Source organism: Bubalus kerabau, chromosome 5 (genome assembly GCF_029407905.1).
Source record: "Bubalus kerabau isolate K-KA32 ecotype Philippines breed swamp buffalo chromosome 5, PCC_UOA_SB_1v2, whole genome shotgun sequence".
Taxonomy (NCBI): domain Eukaryota; kingdom Metazoa; phylum Chordata; class Mammalia; order Artiodactyla; family Bovidae; genus Bubalus; species Bubalus kerabau.
In genome coordinates, this window is record NC_073628.1 from 23,340,542 (window position 1) to 23,360,863 (window position 20,322).

General features: G+C 43.9%; 1 protein-coding gene across 1 annotated transcript; it reads left to right on the forward strand.

The window, feature by feature from the left end:
* The first annotated feature begins 516 nt into the window (after nt 1-516).
* On the forward strand, nt 517-19,359 carry TMEM218 (transmembrane protein 218). Its single transcript, XM_055581248.1, has 4 exons — nt 517-710; nt 9,166-9,365; nt 10,466-10,568; nt 14,444-19,359. The coding sequence occupies exons 2-4, from the start codon at nt 9,256-9,258 to the stop codon at nt 14,576-14,578; spliced, it is 348 nt and encodes a 115-aa protein (XP_055437223.1). The 5' UTR covers nt 517-710; nt 9,166-9,255; the 3' UTR covers nt 14,579-19,359.
* Nucleotides 19,360-20,322: the final 963 nt, after the last annotated feature.

The following is a 20,322-nucleotide window of genomic DNA, read 5'->3' on the forward strand; positions in this document are numbered from 1 at the left end:
GGCTAACACTGGAATAATGCTAAATACAATAAAGTGAGATGAGGACAAATGAAAACGTGACGTTATTACAGAATCAGTGCTTTAGGGACTCAGTTTTCTCCAAGATGTTTCTCAGGAATCCTTAGTGACTGGGTCTGACCCACTCTCTGAGGCCTAATTTGACTTGATCCAAGTCCTTTGGTCCACGAAGCCAGTAGGACTTGAACTGTGATACCCACTAGACTCCGAAACAGGCGCTAAGGGGTCGCCTGGACTCTGGGCCTCACACCAGCTGTGCTGTCTCCATGGTAACAGCGCGGAAGGCGTTATAAGCAGTTCTCTTCCGCCCAACAACCCGCCCTCCGGAGGGACTGACCAATGGTCCCGTGGGTTACCTAAGGGATGGTGTGATTGACAACGGGGTGGGGCGAGCGCGGGGAGCCCGGACGACCTCTATTCAATCGAACTTGAGGCCTGTCCCAGCAGCCATCGACCAATCAGAGTGCGTAACGGAGGGCGACGTGCCCACCCACCACCGCTCCCTGTTGCCTGGAGCCGCGGCGGCGTAAGCAAATAAGGGGAAATTCGGGAGTTAAAAGAGTGGCGCTGATTAGCCAATCCAGAATCTCCTAGATGAAAGTCCACTTGTGATTCGTCCTGAGTAGACCCAAGCCCCTGTGGGCTGAAACTGGCTGGGCTGAGAGTGTGAGACCTGGGAGATGCGAAGCCAGGTGAGCTGGGTGGAGGTGAGGAAAATAGGGGCGGCTGAAGAGGGGAGAGAGAATGGTAGGGGATTGTGGCTGACGGGGTCTGGAATAAGGCTGGGAGCGATGGCGGGGCAGGGACCTCTCAGACTATCATCATCGCTAATCTCCACCCGAGGTCCGGCGGCCAGTAGATGCTGAATTGGGGGAAATCTTGTGATCAAAACCCAAATTTCTCTCCCAACTCCTGGGAAGTGGCCAGGCGAACATTCTGAAGATGAGACCTGGGGGGGGGCACTGTTTTCCTGTTGCCGGTTTGAATCAGCGACTGGGCAGGGAAACTGTTCACTCTCCAGCACTGTAGGGCTGCCTGCTGGGGGCCCCCGGGTGGTGTGGATGACAGACAGGCTGTGGTTGCGCACTTTCAAATCGCATCAGCACCCAGGAAAAAGGGTGGAAGGATGTAATCTGGATCCACTGATCTTCCTTTTCTATCATCACGTGAAGAGATGGTGCCATATCGGTGTTATTTTGGTAGTATGGCAATTGATTTTTTCCCAGACTTTCATTTGATTTCATTACAAGAGTAGAGGCATTATCCTAATATTTTAAAATTCAAACCATACTAAAGTGTTTAAAGTAGAAAAAAGTGTGAAAGTTCACCCTCTCCCACCCAATTATTTTTGAAGACTTGGAACAGCTATAAAGGAAAATGAAAAGGAACCCGCCAGAAAAACCGTTCACTACCGTAACCCATTCTTTTCGCTTTTCTTTAAAACTTACTTTTTATTGAGGTATTGGTTTATAACATTGTATGTTTCATGTGTACAACATTGTATTTCCATCTCTATATGCTCTACAGCGTGCTTACCACCAAAAATTTAGTTTCTATCAATCACCCTACAGTTGAGCCCCTTTAGCCATTTTTTATCCTCCCCACATTCTCCTCTGATAACCACTGCTCTGTTCTCTGGATCTCCCTCTTGTTCTGGTTTGCTTTGTTCATTTTTGTTTGTTTATTCCTAGTATGAGTGAAATTATGTGATATTTGTCTTTCTCAGCTTACTTCACTTAGCCTTAAGAGTGATCCATGTTGGCATGGCAAGATTTCATCTTTTTTAATGGTTCAATAGTGTTCCATTTTATATATGTATATATATTGGTGGCTCAAATGGTAAAGAATCTGCCCTCAATGCGGGAGACCCGGGTTTGATCCCTGGGTTGAGAAGATCCCCTGCAGAAAGGAATGGCTACCCACTCCAATATTCTTGGCCTGGAGAATTCCATGGACAGAAGAACCTGGAGGGCTACAGTCCACAGGGTCCCAAAGAGTTGGACACGATTAAGTGACTAACACTTTCACTTCATGGGTATCTCTCTCTCTCTCTCTCTCTATGTATATATATATACACCCAACTTCTTTATCCATTCACCTATTGATGGTCACTGAAGTTGTTTCCATATTTTAGATATTGTAAATAATGCTGTGGTGAACACAGAGTCACATATATCTTTTCAAATTGGTGTTTTCATGTTCTTTGGATAAATGGCCAGAAATGGGATACCTGGGGTTTTTGGTAGTTGTAGTCTTAATTTTTTGAGGAATCTCCTTACTGTTTTCCATAGTGCCTGCATGCTGCATCACTAAGTCATGTCTGACTCTTTGCGACCTTATGGACTGTAACTCTCAGGCTCCTCTGTCCATGGAATTCTCCAGGCAAAAATACTGGAGAATGGGTAGCCATTCCCTTCCCCAGGGGATCTTCCCGACCCAGGGATTGAACCTGGGTCTTCTGCATTGCAGGCAGATTTTTTACCATCTGAGGAAGATGGCTAACCACCAGGGAAGTCCAATTCTCAGGAGAGGGTTGAAAAAGCCTTGTATATTAAATAAAAGGCTTCCCAGGTGGCACAGTGGTAAAGAATCTACCTGCCAATGCAGGAGACACAGGAGACACCAGTTCGATCAGTGAGTGGATGGGGAAGATCCCTTGGAGAAGGAAATGGTAACCCACTCCCATATTCTTGCCTGGAAAATTCTTTTTATTTTTTTTTATCAAGCTTTACTCAATAATTTAGCTATTCCAATAAGGGAAATAATCACAAGCATTATGCCCACACTCAGTTAACAAGATAAAATGAGTAGATGTTCACTCTTTCCCCACAAAAACATTCTGTACTTTATCCAGCCCTGCCTTTCTATGCTTAGTAAGAAAATGTATGGTTTGGTTATAAAGTGACAAACTTCATTCTTGTAAGAGGTTGGGGATATTCATCTCAATACTTTAAAGCTGTACCGTGTACAGAACCCAATGTCAAATGAATTTTCATGTTTCTCTGGAGGAGTGAAGGGCAATATTTCTAATGATAGCAGCTTCAACTACCTTTTGCTCTGTATTCTAGGTGTTAGAGTTGGTACAAGTCTTACGGGTAATTTACGTAATATCCAAAACAGCAGCAACTAGACTTAACTAGTTATCTTGCTAAGGGCAGTACCATCAGTTCAGTCAAGCAACCAGGAAACCTGAGTCACCTCTAATGCCACCTTCCTAAGCCCCTTCCCATTTCTGCAGCTAAGATGAAGCCCAGACCTGCCTCATCTCTTATCTGGAGAATTGCAATAGTCTCCTAACCTGTCACTAGTCTCTGTTCTCTGATCTCAGCTCATATGTACTCTGCTACCAATTACCATTTTAGAAATTAATATTTATCTCAAAAATTTCAAAAACAGTGAATATTGCCCTGGAAATTATAACAAAGACCTGTGCACAAACAACTAGATTAATAAACATTAACTTTTTTTCACGCATCTGCTTAAGTTTTTTATTTTAAGAAATAAACCATCACAGATTTAGTTCAGATCCCTTTGTTCTCTTTCCTGGCCCCATTCTTCTTCCTTCCTCCCTCCCCAGAGACATACAATCTCCTGAAATTGTTTTGTGCCATTTACGCCCATGGTTTTATGTTTACTGTATATGTATATCTCAAAATATATAATGATTTAGGTATTTTTTTTTAATTTTAAAGATACAAATAGTATAGTATTGTGGGCTTCATTCTGCAACTTGCTTTTAGACTCGATATTGTTTTTTATTGGGTTGACCAAAAAGATCATTTGGGTTTTTCCATAAGATGTTATGGAACACACTTTTTGGCCAACCTAGTAGATACATTCATGTCAGTACAGCTGGCTCAAGTTCATTGATTTTAAGTTGTCATGAGTATATAATACCCATCCCCTTACTGATGGGCATTTAGATTTTCTCAGATGTTTTGTTATCATGAACACCTTTGTTCACATCTCTTTATGCCAGAGTTTATTGATCTAGGCTTGGGCTTCTCTCATAGCTCAGTTGGGAAAGACTCTGCCTGCAATGCAGGAGACCCGGGTTCAATCCCTGGGTCGGGAAGATCCCCTGAAGAAGGAAATGGCAACCCACTCCAGTTCTTGCCTGGAGAATCCCATGGACAGAGGATCCTGGCAGGCTATAGTCCATGGGGTTGCAAGAGTCAAATTTGACTTAGTGATTAAACCTCCACATGGTTCTTTAAGGGGGTGGCACTTCTATGCAGAGGACATCATGAGAAACGCTGAGTTGGAGGAAGCACAAGCTGGAGTCAAGATTTTCAGGAGAAATATCAATAACCTCATATATGCAGATGACACCACTCTTATGGCAGAAAATGAAGAAGAACTAAAGAGCCTCTTGATGAAAATGAAAGAGAGAGTGGAAAAAGTTGGCTTAAAGCTCAACATTCAGAAAACGAAGATCATGGCATCCGGTCTCATCACTTCATGGCAAATAGATGGGGAGACAGTGGAAATGGTGGCAGACTTTATTTTTCTGGGCTCCAGGATCACTCCAGATGGTGATTGCAGCCATGAAATTAAAAGACACTTACTCCTTGGAAGGAAAGTTATGACCAGCCTAGACAGCATATTGAAAAGCAGAGACATTACTTTGCCAACAAAGGTCTGTCTAGTCAAGGCTATGGTTTTTCCAGTGGTCATGTATGGATGTGAGAGTCAGACTATAAAGAAAGCTGAGCGCCGAAGAATGATGCTTTTGAACTGTGGTGTTGAAGAAGACTCTTGAGAGTCCCTTGGACTGCAAGGAGATCCAACCAGACCATCCTAAAGGAGATCGGTCCTGAGTGTTCATTGGAAGGACTGATGCTAAAGCTGAAACTCCAATACTTTGGCCACCTGATGCGAAGAGCTGACTCATTTGAAAAGACCCTGATGCTGGGAAAGATTGAGGGTAGGAGGAAAAGGGGATGACAAAGGATGAGATGGTTGGATGGCATCACCGACTCGATGGACATGGGTTTGGGTGGACTCCGGGAGTTGGTGATGGACAGGGAGGCCTGGTGTGCTGCGATTCATGGGGTCACAAAGAGTCGGACACGACTAAGCGACTGAACTGAATTGCCTGTTTGGTCATTTTGGAGTTTGTGAGGGCACCTTTGGTTATTGGTGTGATTTTGGAGGCACTCCTGGGGTTTACAGAGCAGGGCTGGGGCTGCTGGAAGTCCCGTGATACACTGGACAGCCCCTCACCATGAAGAATTGTCCTTCATCCTGCACAACATCCCAAGTGTCTCACAGGATACTCATTTCTAATATGAACCCAGAATCTAACTCCATTTTTTATATAAGCATAATGTATCTTTTGGCACAGTTGAACATAGTAAAATTTCCAGGAATGCAACTCTAATGTAAATCAGGGGGAAATTATACTTATTTGTAGTTTGGAACTCTTAACAGAGTCGTTCATCACTGTAGAAAACCCCATAAGTGAAGGCAGCCCAGCCCGTGGTATTTGAGTTGCTGTGAAACACACCTGCATCAGCCTGCGTTTGTAGTTTTTGTGTTCATGCCGATTCTAAGTTTAGGTGCGAGCATCTGAGTGCGGTCCTTCATTATGTATTCTAGTGTAGTCAGCCTTGAACGTTTGTATATTTAAACATATGCTGTTTTATTACGAATAACTTTCCATTTAAAATTGGCTTCTGCGTATGATATAAAGCAGAGATCTGGTTTTATTATTTTCTGATTGGATAATCACTTATCCCAACACTGTCTATGAAACCCTCTACCCATTGACTATGAAGCCAGCTCTGTCCTGGGCAAAGTTCTCCTGAATGCATGGCTCTGCTTCTGGGCTTTCTGTTTTGCTGCACTGGCCCATGTGTCTCTATGCCACTATCACACTGTTTTAATTACCGTGGTTCTATAATGTGTCTTGCAGCAGTTGGTAACATGAAAGGCGAGTTTTCCATCCTAGTTCCCAAAATTGTTTTTGCTATTCTTGGGTTTTTGCTCTTGCATGTGAATTTAGAATTGGTTTTCAAGTTCCACAAGAAACTATTTCGAGATTTTGGTTAGAATTGCATTGAGCTGATAATTTAAGGAAAATTGAGTTTGAATATTAAACCATCCCATCCATTCAGGAACAGGGGTTATTTCTCTATTCAGGCCTTTAAAATATATATATATATATATATCTTTGAATAAAGTTTTATACTTTTTGCCATAAAAATCTTTACATCTTTTGTTGGATTTATTCCTACTTCCCCATATATACTTATTCATACACAGAACCCTTTTATTGCAAAAGTTTCAAATATATTCAAAAGTATATAAAATAGTATAAGAAAATTGATATATTCACCACTCCAGCTTCAACAGTGAATTCAGGACTAGCCTTGTTTATATTGACCCCTTTCTCCTCTGTCCTAGATAATTATAAAATTCCTAGACATCATTTTCTGTTATTTGTGTTGTGTGTGTTTGTGTATTTGTATATTAAAAGTAATCTTTTAGTAATATAACCACATCATCACATTAAAAAAAAAAACACATTATTTTTCACTTAAAAAATAAACAGTGATTCCCTAACATCGTCAAATACCCAAATACTGTTCAAATTCCTCCAGTCATCTCATAAAAGGTTTTGTATAACAGGTTTGTTTGAGTCAGGAACCAAACAAGGCCCATATATTGCATTTGTCTGGTATGTCTCTTCAGACTTTCTTTAAATAAGCCTTTTTGGAAAAGTAAAAGACACATAATGAAAAATATGCAAATCAGAAGTGTACAGCTAGATACAGTTTAACAGAATTAACAAAGCTGTGTAACCCACACCCAGCTGAAGAAACAAAATTCCATAAGCACCCCAGAAGCCCCTTTAGTCACAAGGCAACCACACTCCAGACTTCTACCCCCAAATTAGTTTGAACTGTTTTTGAACATTATATATGTTATTACACAGTGTGAACTCTTTTGCCTCTAGCTTTCTATACTTAATATTTGCAAAACTTACCCACATTGCTGGATATAGTTGTAGTCTGTTCATTCTTGCTTCTTTTTACTCTTCCATTGTATGAATGAATAAGTTGTATCTATAATACCAACTCTTTGCAACCCTAAGGATTGTAGCCCACAAGGCTCCTCTGTCCATGGAATTTTCCAGGCAAGAATACTGGAGTGGGTTGCAGTTTGATACTCCAGGAGATCTTCCTGACCCAGGGATCGAACCTGGGTCTTCTGCATCTCCTGCATTAGCAGGAAGATTCTTTAACACTAGTGCCACCTGAGAAAGCTCACCTTGTCTATTCAATTGATGTATATTTAGGTCATTTCAGTTTGTAACTATTTCTAATAGGTCTGCCCTGAATTTTTGTGCATCTTTTAGTGAACTTATGACATGTCTGTTGGGGACACACCCAGGAAGAGAACAGTTGGATCTAGGGTTCACATATTCAGCTTTATTAGATATAGCCAAAGAGTCTCCAAAGTGCTAATAAGAACTTACACTCTCCCAGCAGAGTACAAGGCTTCCAGTTACACCACATTTTTGTCAACACTTGGAGTTGTCCATCATTTTCATTTTAGCCATTCTGGTAGGTGTCTAGAGGTACTGTATTTTATTTGCAATTTCCTAATGAAGGAGATTCTTAAAGAGATCAGCCCTGGGATTTCTTTGGAAGGACTGGTGCTAAAGCTGAAACTCCAGTACTTTGGCCACCTCATGCGAAAAGTTGAGTCACTGGAAAAGACTCTGATGCTGGGAGGGATTGGGGGCAGGAGGAGTAGGGGACGACAGAGGATGAGATGGCTGGATGGCATCACTGACTTGATGAACGTGAGTCTGAGTGAACTCTGGGAGTTGGTGATGGACAGGGAGGCCTGGCATGCTGCGATTCATGGGGTCGCAAAGAGTCGGACACAACTGAGCAGCTGAACTGAACTGAGTGAAGGAGATGGGAATACCAGACCACCTGACCTGCCTCTTGAGAAACCTGTATGCAGGTCAGGAAGCAACAGTTAGAGCTGTACATAGAACAACAGACTGGTTCCAAATAGGAAAAGGAGTACATCAAGGCTGTGTATTGTCACGCTACTGATTTAACTTATATGCAGAGTACATCATGAGAAACTCTAGGCTGGAAGAAGCACAAGCTGGAATCAAGATTGCTGGGAGAAATATCAATAACCTCAGATATGCAAATGACACCACCTTTATGGCAGAAAGTGAAGAACATCTAAAGAGCTTCTTGATGAAAGTGAAAGAGGAGAGTGCAAAAGTTGGCTTAAAGCTCAACATTCAGAAAACTAAGATCATGGCATCCGGTCCCATCACTTCATGGGAAATAGATGGAGAAACAGTGGAAACAGTGGCAGACTTTATTTTTCTGGGCTCCAAGATCACTGCAGATGGTGACTGCAGCCATGAAATTAAAAGACGCTTACTCCTTGGAAGGAAGTTATGACCAACCTAGACAGCATATTAAAAAGCAGAGACATTACTTTGCCAACAAAGGTCCGTCTAGTCAAGGCTATGGTTTTTCCAGTGGTCATGTATGGATGTGAGAGTTGGACTGTGAAGAAAGCTGAGCGTCAAAGAATTGATGCTTTTGAGCTGTGGTGTTGGAAAGACTCTTGAGAGTCCCTTGGACTGCAGGGAGATCCAACCAGTCCATCCTAATGGAGATTTGTCCTGGGTGTTCATTGGAAGGACTGATGCTAAAGCTGAAACTCCAATACTTTGGCTACCTGATGCGAAGAGTTGACTCATTTGAAAAGACCCTGATGCTGGGAAAGATGGAGGGCAGGAGGAGAAGGGGATGATAAAGGATGAGATGGTTGGATGGCATCATTGACTCAATGGACGTGAGTTTGGGTAAACTCCGGGAGCTGGTGATGGACAGGGAGGCCTAGCGTGCTGCAGTTCATGGGGTCGCAAAGAGTTAGACACGACTGAGCAACTGAACTGAACTGAATGAGTAATGAAGTTGAGCACTTTTCACATATATATTGGCCATTTGTATATCCTCTGTCAAGGGTTTATTCTTAGCTGCTTGATCTGTCAGTTTCTGAGAGAGACTTATTAAGACCGGTATTGATGACTCCTCCTCCCACACCAATCATCAGAGGTTTCCCAGAATGAATTCAGACTTTCTGTGTCTGACCCCCTAGGAAACCCAGGAGCACCCAGAAGCCCAGCAGCACCCCTAACAGCAGGACCAGCTCCTCGCACTGTGCCCAGTGCTTAGCCGTGCCCCCCGCATGGCTGGCACAGTGCTCGGCGTGGGAGCCGGCGTGTTCGTCCTCGCCCTGCTCTGGGTGTCGGTGCTGCTGCTGTGTGCCCTGCTGTTCAGAGCCTCGGGGGCAGCCAGGTAAGGCCTTCTCTCCAGCCGGGAGTCCGAGGTAAAAGCAATCAGATGTGAAATCGCTGATGCTCATGAAACATTTAGGATTCAGAAGCTCATTGTCATTACCGGCAGTTGGAAGGAGTTGCATTTTAACCTCTTTATCATAAGCACTGACTGTGTTATTTATACTCGGAAGCAGAGGTGGGAGGAGAAGGGAGGGAGTACATGTCAGCTCTCAGCACACAGGAGATGAGGACATGGGAGATGAAAAGAGAATCTGCTTTCGCTGTCACTTGAGTTTCTTGGGGTCACACGTGTGCTTGTTTCTTAATTGTTAAGATTCATGGCAGGTGCTGGGTCCAGCCCCTGAGGCTCCAGCCCAGGGCCCCAGGAAGCTGAAGGGTCATGGATGACTTGGGCTGGTGTTGACTTACAGAATCAGGGTATAAACTGACTCTAAGGACACTGTAGAGTCATACTCCCTGGCCAGATTGTGTAGGTACAAAACAAGTTACATCATTTACTAAAGTTTTTTGGTTTCAAACACAGCAGTGGGGGATCAGGGAGGGGCCACTTCAGGTTTTCCTATGACCACACAGAGGTCAAAATAAAAGCTACCTATTCCTGACAGAGTACGATTGACATACATACACTATTGTGTATAAAGCTGACTCGTGGGAACCTGCTGAATAACACAGGGAGCCCAACTCGGTGCTCTGCCATGACTTAGAGGGGTGAGATGGGGGTGGGTGGGAGGCTTAAGAGGGAGGGGATATATGTGTACATATAGTTGATTCACCTTGTTGTATGTTAGAAACCAACACAGCATTGTAAAGCAATTATCCTCCAATTAAAAATAAAATTTAAAAATCCCACCAATTCCCATTCTTAGGAACTTGGAATTCCCAGGAATAACAGAAATGCATCCCACTGGTACCTATCTGGGAAGATGGGCTTTGGGAGGAAGGGGAAACGTTTCTGAATTCCCGTGGCACTGGGGCAGCACACTGGGCCCTGTTAATGGACTGAGATGGAATATTGGCCCCAGGGAAAAGCCAGGCCCAGCCTAACAGATTGCAGAGGATGCTAAGCCGTGCTTTTAACCCCCTGTCTTTGGGCCGCAGGTTCTCTGTCATTTTTGTGTTCCTCGGTGCTCTGATCGTCACAGCCATTCTGTTGCTCTTCCCTCGAGCCAGTGACGCCCCAGCCCCCGAGGCAGAGATGAAGGTAAAAGCCTGGGTTTTGTTTCTTCAGTCTTCTTTCTCCTGGTCTAGACCTCTGCCCTGCCCCGTGTGGTCCCCAGTGCCAGGAGGGCTGAAATATGTTCAAAAAATTACAAAGTTGAAACCAGGATGGGGTGTGGGGCGGCCCAGGGTGGGTTTTAAACTCCCTCCCACTTCTTCCCGTGCCTGCTGGCAACACCTCGAGGCAGCTGTTTGCCTGGATTTGCTTCTGAGCGAGCCCGCCGCAGGGCCAGAGACGAATGGGCAGGCTCCCACTCCTGGTCATCTTGGCTCGGAAACTCCAATCCCAGGCGACACTCAGGTAGTGCCCTCAGGTGCTAATCGACTTGCTTTTTCATCATGTGTTTGGATTTTCCCACTGGCGGTGAAGAGGGAGTATTCTCCATAGAGAAGAGCAGAGAGAAAGGAGGAACACTGCTGTGGTGCGTGGACAGTGTAGCCACAGATGCACTTCACACCAACAGCCTTCGGGGAGTCCCTTCTGTCCTCCTTTCCAGAACCAGATCTCCCAGCACATACCTGTCTAAATGGAGTTTTATCATCTCTCTCATAGACACCCCCCATCCTGGTTCCTTCCCAACTGGGGCTCTGGCTTTACCATGGTCTCAGATCTCTACAGTCTTGATAATCTCTACAATCTTGACATCCTGTGGCCCATTACTCCTTCTAGCAACTTCTTTCCGCTATTTTAATTTTTTAAGATGTAATGGTGGTACTTCCTTGGAGGTCCAATGGTTAAGACTTCACCTTCCAATGCAAGAGATATGGGTCCAATCCCTGATTAAGTAACTAAGATCCCACATACCTCGTGGCCAAAAAATCAAAACAATGTTGTAACAAATTCAATAAAGACTTTAAAAATGCTCCACATCACCAAAAAGAAAAAAAAAACTAAACAAAAAAGAAGTAATGGTGATAATAACTAACACTTTAAGGCATCACTATGTGCGGGGTCCTGTGCTAAGCATGTTATCTACATAAACCTCAGGACAACCCTAAGTAGCACGACACAGGTACTGTTAGTGTCCCGTTTCATAGGTCAGGATGCTAAGGCTGGGAGGGGCTGGGGTAACTTACCCAGGAAGAGGCCGAGCAAGGATTCAAGCTGAGGTCTGTCTTCAATACCTTCACACTGGGGACCCAACAGAATATCAGGGACCATCACCAAGAGTTTAAAGGCAACTGTTTTGACACAAGACATCAGTACACAAAATTATATTATAACTTCTGAACTAGACTCGGCACCCCTTTCTAGTGCTATGTAGGACTGTCCGTGGCGAAAGGGAAGACATTCTGAAAATTCCAAGGGAAATAATACTTAGCCACACAAAACTAAGGCGCTGTTTTCATACATGCTGGGTTTTTCGGTCAGCATCTGACACCCACTCTGACCGTGCCAGGACAGTGACCAATTTTCCTGTCTTAAATGGGGAAAGCGATGAAGTCTGGGTATTTCTTAATCACTGGGGATGTGAACATTGGAAGAAGGGCCCAGAGCAAACCCTGTCTTGAAATCAATCCGTCTTCCTTCTTTCCTCTGTCATGTGAGTTTCAGACCCAGTTTCAGACCAGGAGAGCAGATCAGCCTTTTGAGCAAAATCTGTTCATCAGTGCGGCCAGCAGAGATTGGAGTTCTCATTCTCAGGTTTGGAGTCCCAGCCCCTGTAAACGGCCTGGCTCAATACTGTATCAATAATACATGGCCTGGGCCTTCCGCACCCAAGGCCTGCTAATTGGCTAATTAAAAAGTGAACCGTGTCGAACAAGGAAACATGTAGCCCGCAAGAGACGTGTTCAGTCCTGGAACCAAGGTCAAAGTCATGTCAGAGCCGTTTCATCCAACTGACCTTTGTTGTAAGCTGGCTGTTGGGGTAATCTCCAGAGCAGCCCTCTCCCCTAGTGTCCTTGGATCTCAGTGATCACAGGAGAGCTTGGACTTGACAGGTGCTTTGTGCATCTCTGCTGTATTAGTTACTGACTGCTGCTGTAACAAATCACCGCAAGATCGGTGTCTTACAACACACATTTACTATCTTATAGTTCCACAGGCTAGAATCCCCAAATCAGCTTCCCTGGGCTAAAATCAAGGGGTTGCCGGGGCTGTCTTCCTTTCTGGAGGTTCTGGGGAGAAATATTTCCTTGCCTTTTCCGCTTCCAGGGGCCACCCTTGGGCTTGTGGACCCCTTGCTCCCTCTTCAGAGACAGCAAAATAGCATCTCTCTGTGTCTGCCTCCATCCTCACATCTCTGTGTCTCTGACCCTCTCTTCCGCCTCCCTCAACCTCTTCTGAAGAGCCCTGTGATTACATTGGGCCACCTGTATTAAACAGTTCAGGCCAGGCTCCTTATTTTCTTACTGGAGTATAATTACTTTATGATGTGTTAGATTCCACTGTGCAATGAAGTGAGTCAGCCATATGTACACATATATCCCCTCCCTCTCGGACCTACCCCCATCCCACCCCTCTGGGCCATCACAGAGCACCAAAACTCCCTGTGCGATAGAGCGGCTTCCCACTAGCTATCTGTTTTACACATGGTGGTGTGTATATGTCAATCCCAACCTCCCAATTTGTCCTCCTCTCTACTTCCCCCCAAAACATAAATACAATGGAATATTATTACCCTTAAAAAGGAACAAAGTTGAGGCATTTGTAGAGACAACGATGGACCCAGAGTCTGTCATACAGCATGAACTGAGTCAGAAAGAGAAAAACAAATATCGTATATTAACGCATATATGTGAAATCTAGAAAAATGGTGCAGATGAACCTATTTGCAGGGCAGGAATAGAGACACAGAGGTATGGACATAGAGAATGAACAGTCTCCCTATTTAAGGTCAATGGATTAACTGTAATTCCATCTACAGCCTTAATTCTCCTTTGTCATGCAATTTAACACATTCAGAGTTTCTGGAGATCAGGATGTGGACATTGTAGAGCCATTATCCTATCAACCACAACCCTGCAGGTATTTGGGGATGTCTTCAGGTACTAGGTTCTGAAAGCTTCGGGAGGTTTCGATGTCCCTGGTCACTTGGTTTGTGTTCCTGCTCTATTAAGTCTGTAGATTAAACTGCTTTTTCCTGCCCAAACTTAGGCAGCACCCTTTGGATCTGTGGAAAACAGAGTTCCAGCAGCGAACAGTAGACAAGTGGGTAGAGCCAATATGAATGGCAGGCCTCTGTCAGCAAAGACCAGCAGCAATGGGGCCTCAAGTGCGGCTGGTTGCCAGGCAGCCGACTGTACAAACTGGGACAAGTTTCCTTTCCTCTTAGTGTTTCAGGACCGCAGGTAGATGGCCATTTCCCCAGCCCTTGGAATGCTGGGTTATGAATGTTAGGGTTCAGAACTCCTCTGGTAAGTTTTAGAGTCCCCTTTTCATTTTGAAAATGACCCCTCCTGAGTTGGCCATGGGTTGATGGCGTGAGGGTTTGAACCTTGAGTATGTGGGGGATTATTATACTACTGTATTTTTATACATGTTTAAAGTTCTCCATAATGAAAAGTTGACAGCCACAAAATAAGCCTTTCTGAGACCAAGCAAGCAAGGTTCTCATTCATTCTTTCAGATAACTTATTTCAGAACAGAAAAGGACTTGCCTTCAGAGTGTTTATGAATCTCCTACATCAAGCCTGTGTTTGTTCCCTGTACTTTATTAAGCCTTTTCATTAAGCTTCTGTTTATCTTGTATTTCTGGCTCAGCATGTTGAGAAAAAGGTTCTTATCCATTTTCAGGATGTTACTGGAAGTTATGAATATGGACAGATCCTGGGCCCACTCATCAGAGATTCCAGTTGAGCCCAGTCAAGGCGCAGACGTAACAGTAATTTCACTTTTAATGTTTCTTTCTCCAGATTGTAGACGCCTTTTTCATTGGCCGCTATGTCCTGCTGGCTTTCCTCATTGCCGTCTTCCTTGGAAGCCTTTTCTTAGTTCTAATCCATCACATCCTGGAGCCAATCTATGCCAAACCACTGCGGTCCTACTGAGCCGCCTTCAGGAAAACCAAGACCTTGTTCTCCCCCTCGCTTTGATGTCACTAGTGAGCAGCAAGGTACTGTTCAGAGTTTTGTGTTGACAGCCTTCCTGCCTTCAGATCAGAGGATCATCTCTTCATCACGAAGACAAATCCTTTGAGTCCTGGCTTCCAGAAACAGGATTGCAGAATTGCCCCCGAGGAGAGATTCTCACCAGCTTAAGGGGGATATCACTGTCTTCTCAGCACCTGCACCTCAGGTTTTCCACCTCTTTTGAAAAGGAAATAGCAACAGTGATCTGCTTAGGTTTTTCAATCAAGACATCAGCAAGCGAATTTTGAGAAAAAGAGTACTTTAGCTTCTCCTGTCCAACGGATAGAAGAACTTGGTCCTTTTTGGTAATATGTGAAATACTTAATTTCAAGGTCAAGATCATTTGGGAAAAAAAGGCCCTCAAAGTTCAAAAGATTATTTGAATGTGGTGACTTGGAGACATATATCAGATGCCAGCTTTACAGCACTCTGCATGTCACACCACAGGGCTCCACAAAGGCCTTGGTGTCACTTTCTGCTGCCTTGAGAAAGCAGTCAGCAGCAGCCAGAGGACTGACTTTCACCTCGAACTCCTGGGCACAGCTTCCTGAATCTAGCATTTCTACAGTTCAGGTTCATGGGGGGATTAGAGGCAGAGTTTGGAAACATCAGTTGTGTGTCCTGCGGCTCTCTCTAGATTCTTCTTCTTCCAGTATTTGGTGGTCTTTGTTCCTTTATTTAGTTACCGTAAGTGTCCGTGTTGGGTTATTGTCATCCCTTTCATCTTTGTAGCTCTTTCTCCAAAGCTGATGAGGAATGTCTATCCACAGGCTTAGATTTAACTTTATACCTAAGTTCCCAGACCAAGTGAAATCTGTCACTAAATGGTGGGTGGGGGCAGGCAGCTCTAGGCTGTTTCCACCTTGGGAGTCTCAACCTGGCACCCGAGAACTATTTGAAGGACCTTCTGGCTGAAAATTAAGAACCAGAAAACAAGTTGGAAAAAGAACTTTGATAGAATACATGCTATATGCCAGTTAGTGCACAAGTCTTTCCCGCACCCCCCCACCCCCCCGCCGCTCCACAAATGTAAATGACAAGCCTGTGTGTTAAGGGCAAAAATATACTTTTGTACAAAGGGTATTTTAATTCGGCCTGCCTGCTGTAGATCCCATAACTACCAGCAGTGGTGAAGAGAATGATGGATCACTTTATATCTTTATGCTCAAAGCAATCATGTCCAACCCTTAAGAAAAAAAAAAAAAAAAACCCACAGGATTGGGATAAGAAATAGAAGGCTGAGAGGGCACAAAATCACAAAATGAATTTCGCTAAGTTCTATGGGGGGGACCCCCAGTAATCAATGGTTAATATCGTTCCCCTTGTGCTCAGGCCTTCCTGGAGACAGACTTAGAGGGTGTCCCTTAAATACAAACAGAAATCATCTCAGTGTCCCCATTCGTTGTTCTATGATCAAGGCCTCAGCACAGGTTGTGCTACCCAGAGGGAATCCTGTGGCAAAGAAACTAGTGATCCCACTGTTTGGGAGGTGGGAGGAGAGCAATTCAGGGCTTCTATGCAAGAAAACAGGTTATTTCAGTTCAGTTCAATTCAGTCACTCAGTTGTGTCTGACTCTTTGTGACCCCATGGACTGCAGCATAGCCTCTTAAAATTGTATCCTGACAAAGACCACGTCAGCACATTACCCCACACTGATCCACTAGGTGGCGCTGTCTCAAAGCTGGCAGAACACACCAGGTAATTTTTTGACAAGTTCTTTCTGTGTCTCATAAAATAGAGGTAAAGCTAACATTCTTTACTGATGCGCAGTATCAGATATTTAACCTAAAAATTCATCAGAGTTATTGTGCGCTGTTGCGTTGCTAGGAAATGCACTACCATTCACCCATGTTGCACACAGCAGGTGTCTCGGAGCTCATTGTGTGCTCACAGAACATGAAGCATGGTCCTTGTGGAATAAATCCACTCGAGAACGAGGCTCTGAGGCTTCCCGGCTGCCTTCCTGACTCTGTCCTGGGATGAAGACATCCAAATCATTTCTAAATGTTTTTACTCTCACATAAAGTAAGCCATTTCTTGTTCTGTTCTCTGAGACACACTTTTCTATCAACTCTGTCCTGTCGTTGCGGCAGTTGAACGATTATGTTTTGCTTTGATTTGCATCGATGGGTCCAGCAACGTGCTGTGGGGACGTCCCTGGTGGCCCAGTGGTTACAGAATCCGACTGCCAATGCAAGGGACACAGGTTCAATCCCTGATCCAGGATGATCCCACATGCCGCGGAGCAGCCGAGCCCATGTGCCACTGCTGAAGCCACTGCAACGAGAAGTCCTGGTACCCCAACAAACAGCAGCCCCCACTCAGCAACAAAGGCTCGGCACAACCAAAAATAAATAAAAATACAAAAGACACCTGCTGCAGTTATTTCACAGGTGAGAGACAAGCAGAGAGAGAAGGGGATTGTACAAAGTTGCACAAGTAGTAACGAGGCTCCCACTTGACACTGGGATCCTGGTATCTCATTTCTCAAAACAGTTTAATGATCAGTTTTGGCTTTCAGGCAACTCCTTATTTTTCCATTGGCTAATATTATTTCCTAACTACTTCTACCCACCATTCCTGTGACCCATATCCAAAACAGATAAGTGAAAGCGAAGTCACTCAGTGGTGTCCGACTCTTTGGGACCCCATGGACTGTAGCCTATCAGGCTCCTCCGTCTATGGGATTTTCCAGGCAAGAGTGCTGGAGTGGATTGCCATTTCCTTCTCCAGGGGATCTTCCCGACCTAGGATTCGAACCCGGGTCTCCCGCATTGTGGGCAGATGCTTTACCGTCTGAGTCACCAGGGAAGCCCATCAAAACAGGTAAAGGTCTCATTAAAGAATTCCTAATTAACACTTAGGTGTTAGTCACCCAGTCGTGTCCGACTCTGTGCCCACCAGGCTCCTCTGTCCATGGGATTCTTCAGGCAAGAATACTGGGGTGGATTGCCATTTCCTTCTCCAGGAGATCTTCCTTACCCAGGGATCAAGCCTGGGTCTCCTGCATTGCAGGCAGATTCTTTACCGTCTGAGCTGCCAGGGAAGCTCAACCAGTTAACATTTCTAGTACAAATAAAAAACATTTTATCAGGACTTCTTGGCATGCAGCTTTAAATATTTGGTTCTTACCACATAGGAGCAACTTTCCAGACATTGGAATGGGAACCGCATGGGTATGAATCTAAAGAAGTGATTATCCTCACAGGAGCATAAAAACTCAGGATTGGAAGAGATTTTATCACCCACAGAATTCAACCTTTCCTCTCTATTTCCAGCCCAGATACTTGGGAATAGTCTCTTCTTTACCTGCTGAACTCACAATTTTTATTGTATTTAGCAAACACGTATGAGGCGCTTTTCTAAGCACCCCTCAAGTATTAACTAACGGCATCCTTATAGCAACTCTTAAGTATTCTTTTTTTTTTTAAAACATAGTATGATTATATTTTAATACACAACCAAAATACAAAACACCACAGTAAATTGACAGCAATAAAATATGGTATTTCATTTGCACTACACTAAGACATTGATATACCAAGGAAAATGAAAGGGAAAAAAAACAGCAAAATGAAATAATGCAAGAGACTATAAGGATTAAGCATATATGAAGATGACAGACTGAACAGTAACAGAAGAAAGGCAATTTCTTTGTAACATCATATTACCAAAAAATAAAAATGTAACATTTATACAGTTTTAGGAAATATATCCACATAAACACTTGTAGATAAGATTGATGAAATCCTGTCTATATAATAGAGGAAAATCTATTTTACTTTGGACTCGAAACTATAAATTTTGGGTATCCTTAGTCTTCACAGTTTCATTGGAATTATTTCAACAAATTAGTTGGATAAATGTACAATTTATATATAAACAACACTGCATAGAAAAATCTGTGGCTAGTATATACAAATCCCCCAAATTGCCGTGAGTGTTAATTTATCAATAAACCCATAAGATATGCACAAAATTTCATCATTAAGTAGATAACACAGACAGAGGTGGCAGAATCAGAGGAGGAAAAATGGCATTTAAAAAGTAAAATGTTACACTTAAAATTTTCCATATCCTTTGAAATCTTGAAAATTGTGTTTTTTATGAATCAATTTTAAATTTCTCTGTGATAAATGAAAATTTTAAATATATGCACTAATACTTCTGGGAGCAATGAAATGAAGCTTCACAGACAGGGAACAGAGGGGCAAGGTGGTTTGCTTGAGGTCACTCAGCTGGGAGTTAAACAGGAACCAGGACTGAAGTCAGGCAGTCTCAGCTCTTCACTGTCTTCTACTATGTCGCCCTGTAAGGTGAAAACAAAGGAAAAGGGAGGAGGCAGGAAGTAGCGAGGAAATGCAGTTGAGTCTACTGCAAAATCTGGAATCTCAGGAATCTAGGGCAAAGCAATCAGAAGCCACATGGACTCAGGGACAGCTTCACTGATCAGCTCTGGTTTGGGAGGCCCTGCGCTGTAAGACTTCAGCTTTTCCCTCAAGTAGGGGTCCTCACTGATGGAGTGACTGGTGGATTGACTGTCAAGGACACACACGACCATCTCTCTCTTCAGCACTGCCTGCCTGGAAAAATGGATACTTGGGTTGGTTTTCAGAGGCGCCAATGGAAGAACCAAAGCCGCAAGGCAAGAATGTGTGTGCATTTCTTGACCTCTGTCTCTAGCAAGCCACATCAGTTGCCGTTTACTCAAGGAAAATATTTCCAAGCCCCCCCACCCACCCACTCAACACACACCCTCCTGCCTCAGTTTCCTGGGACCTAAGGAATGACAGCAGGGATCAAAACCAGGGCCCAGCACCACAGACAGAATGAGAAACTTCATCGTCTGGTTTTCCTCACACATACTGGATACTGTAAAGCAGGGGTCCCCGACCTCTGTGATCTAATGCCCGACGATCTGAGGTGGAGCTAACGTAGTAATCCAAGAAATAAAGTGCACAAGAAACGTAATGCACTTGAACCATCCTGAAACCATCCACCCAGCCCCTTGGTCGGTGGAAAAACTGTCTTCCACAAAACCGGTCCCTGGAGCCAAAAAGGTTGAGGACCACTGATGTAAAAGATGTGCATTTAGCCCAGGTCCTGCCCTCAGGGAACTCAGGGTAGTTACACATTTATTTGGTATTTGGGGGCATTTATTTGGTACTTAAATGCCCCATGGCCATCCTCTCCACTTTTTTTTTTTTTTTTTAAATCTTTGAGGATTTCTTTGGTTTTGCTATCTTCAGATTGATATTGGCCCCTTTTCACCCTGGGCATGTGTAATACTTTCCTATTGCTGCTGTAGCAAATTACTACAAACTTAGTAGTCAAGAGGGCTTCCTTGGTGGCTCAGATGGTAAAGAAACTTCCTGCAATGCAGGAAACCCAGGTGTGATCTCTTGGTTGGGAATATCCCTGGAGAAGAAAATGGCAACCCACTCCAGTATTCTTGCCTGGAGAATCCCATGGACAGAGGATCCTGGTGGGCTACAGTCCATGGAATGGCAAAGAGTTCATGGAACAGACACGACTGAGCAACTAACACTTTCACTTTTTTCACTAGTAATTTAGAACAATACCAATTTATTAACTTATAGTCCTTTTGAGGTCAGATATCTGAAATGAATTCACAAGGCTAAAATCAAGGTTTTGGAGGCTC

Bases quoted from the DNA above. Each gene is read 5' to 3' on its own strand.
- TMEM218 (XM_055581248.1), top strand. From the start codon at position 9,256: ATGGCTGGCACAGTGCTCGGCGTGGGAGCCGGCGTGTTCGTCCTCGCC. The intron at 9,366-10,465 runs GTAAGGCCTTCT...TTTGGGCCGCAG, and splicing joins AGAGCCTCGGGGGCAGCCAG to GTTCTCTGTCATTTTTGTGT. The intron at 10,569-14,443 runs GTAAAAGCCTGG...TTCTTTCTCCAG, and splicing joins CCCCCGAGGCAGAGATGAAG to ATTGTAGACGCCTTTTTCAT.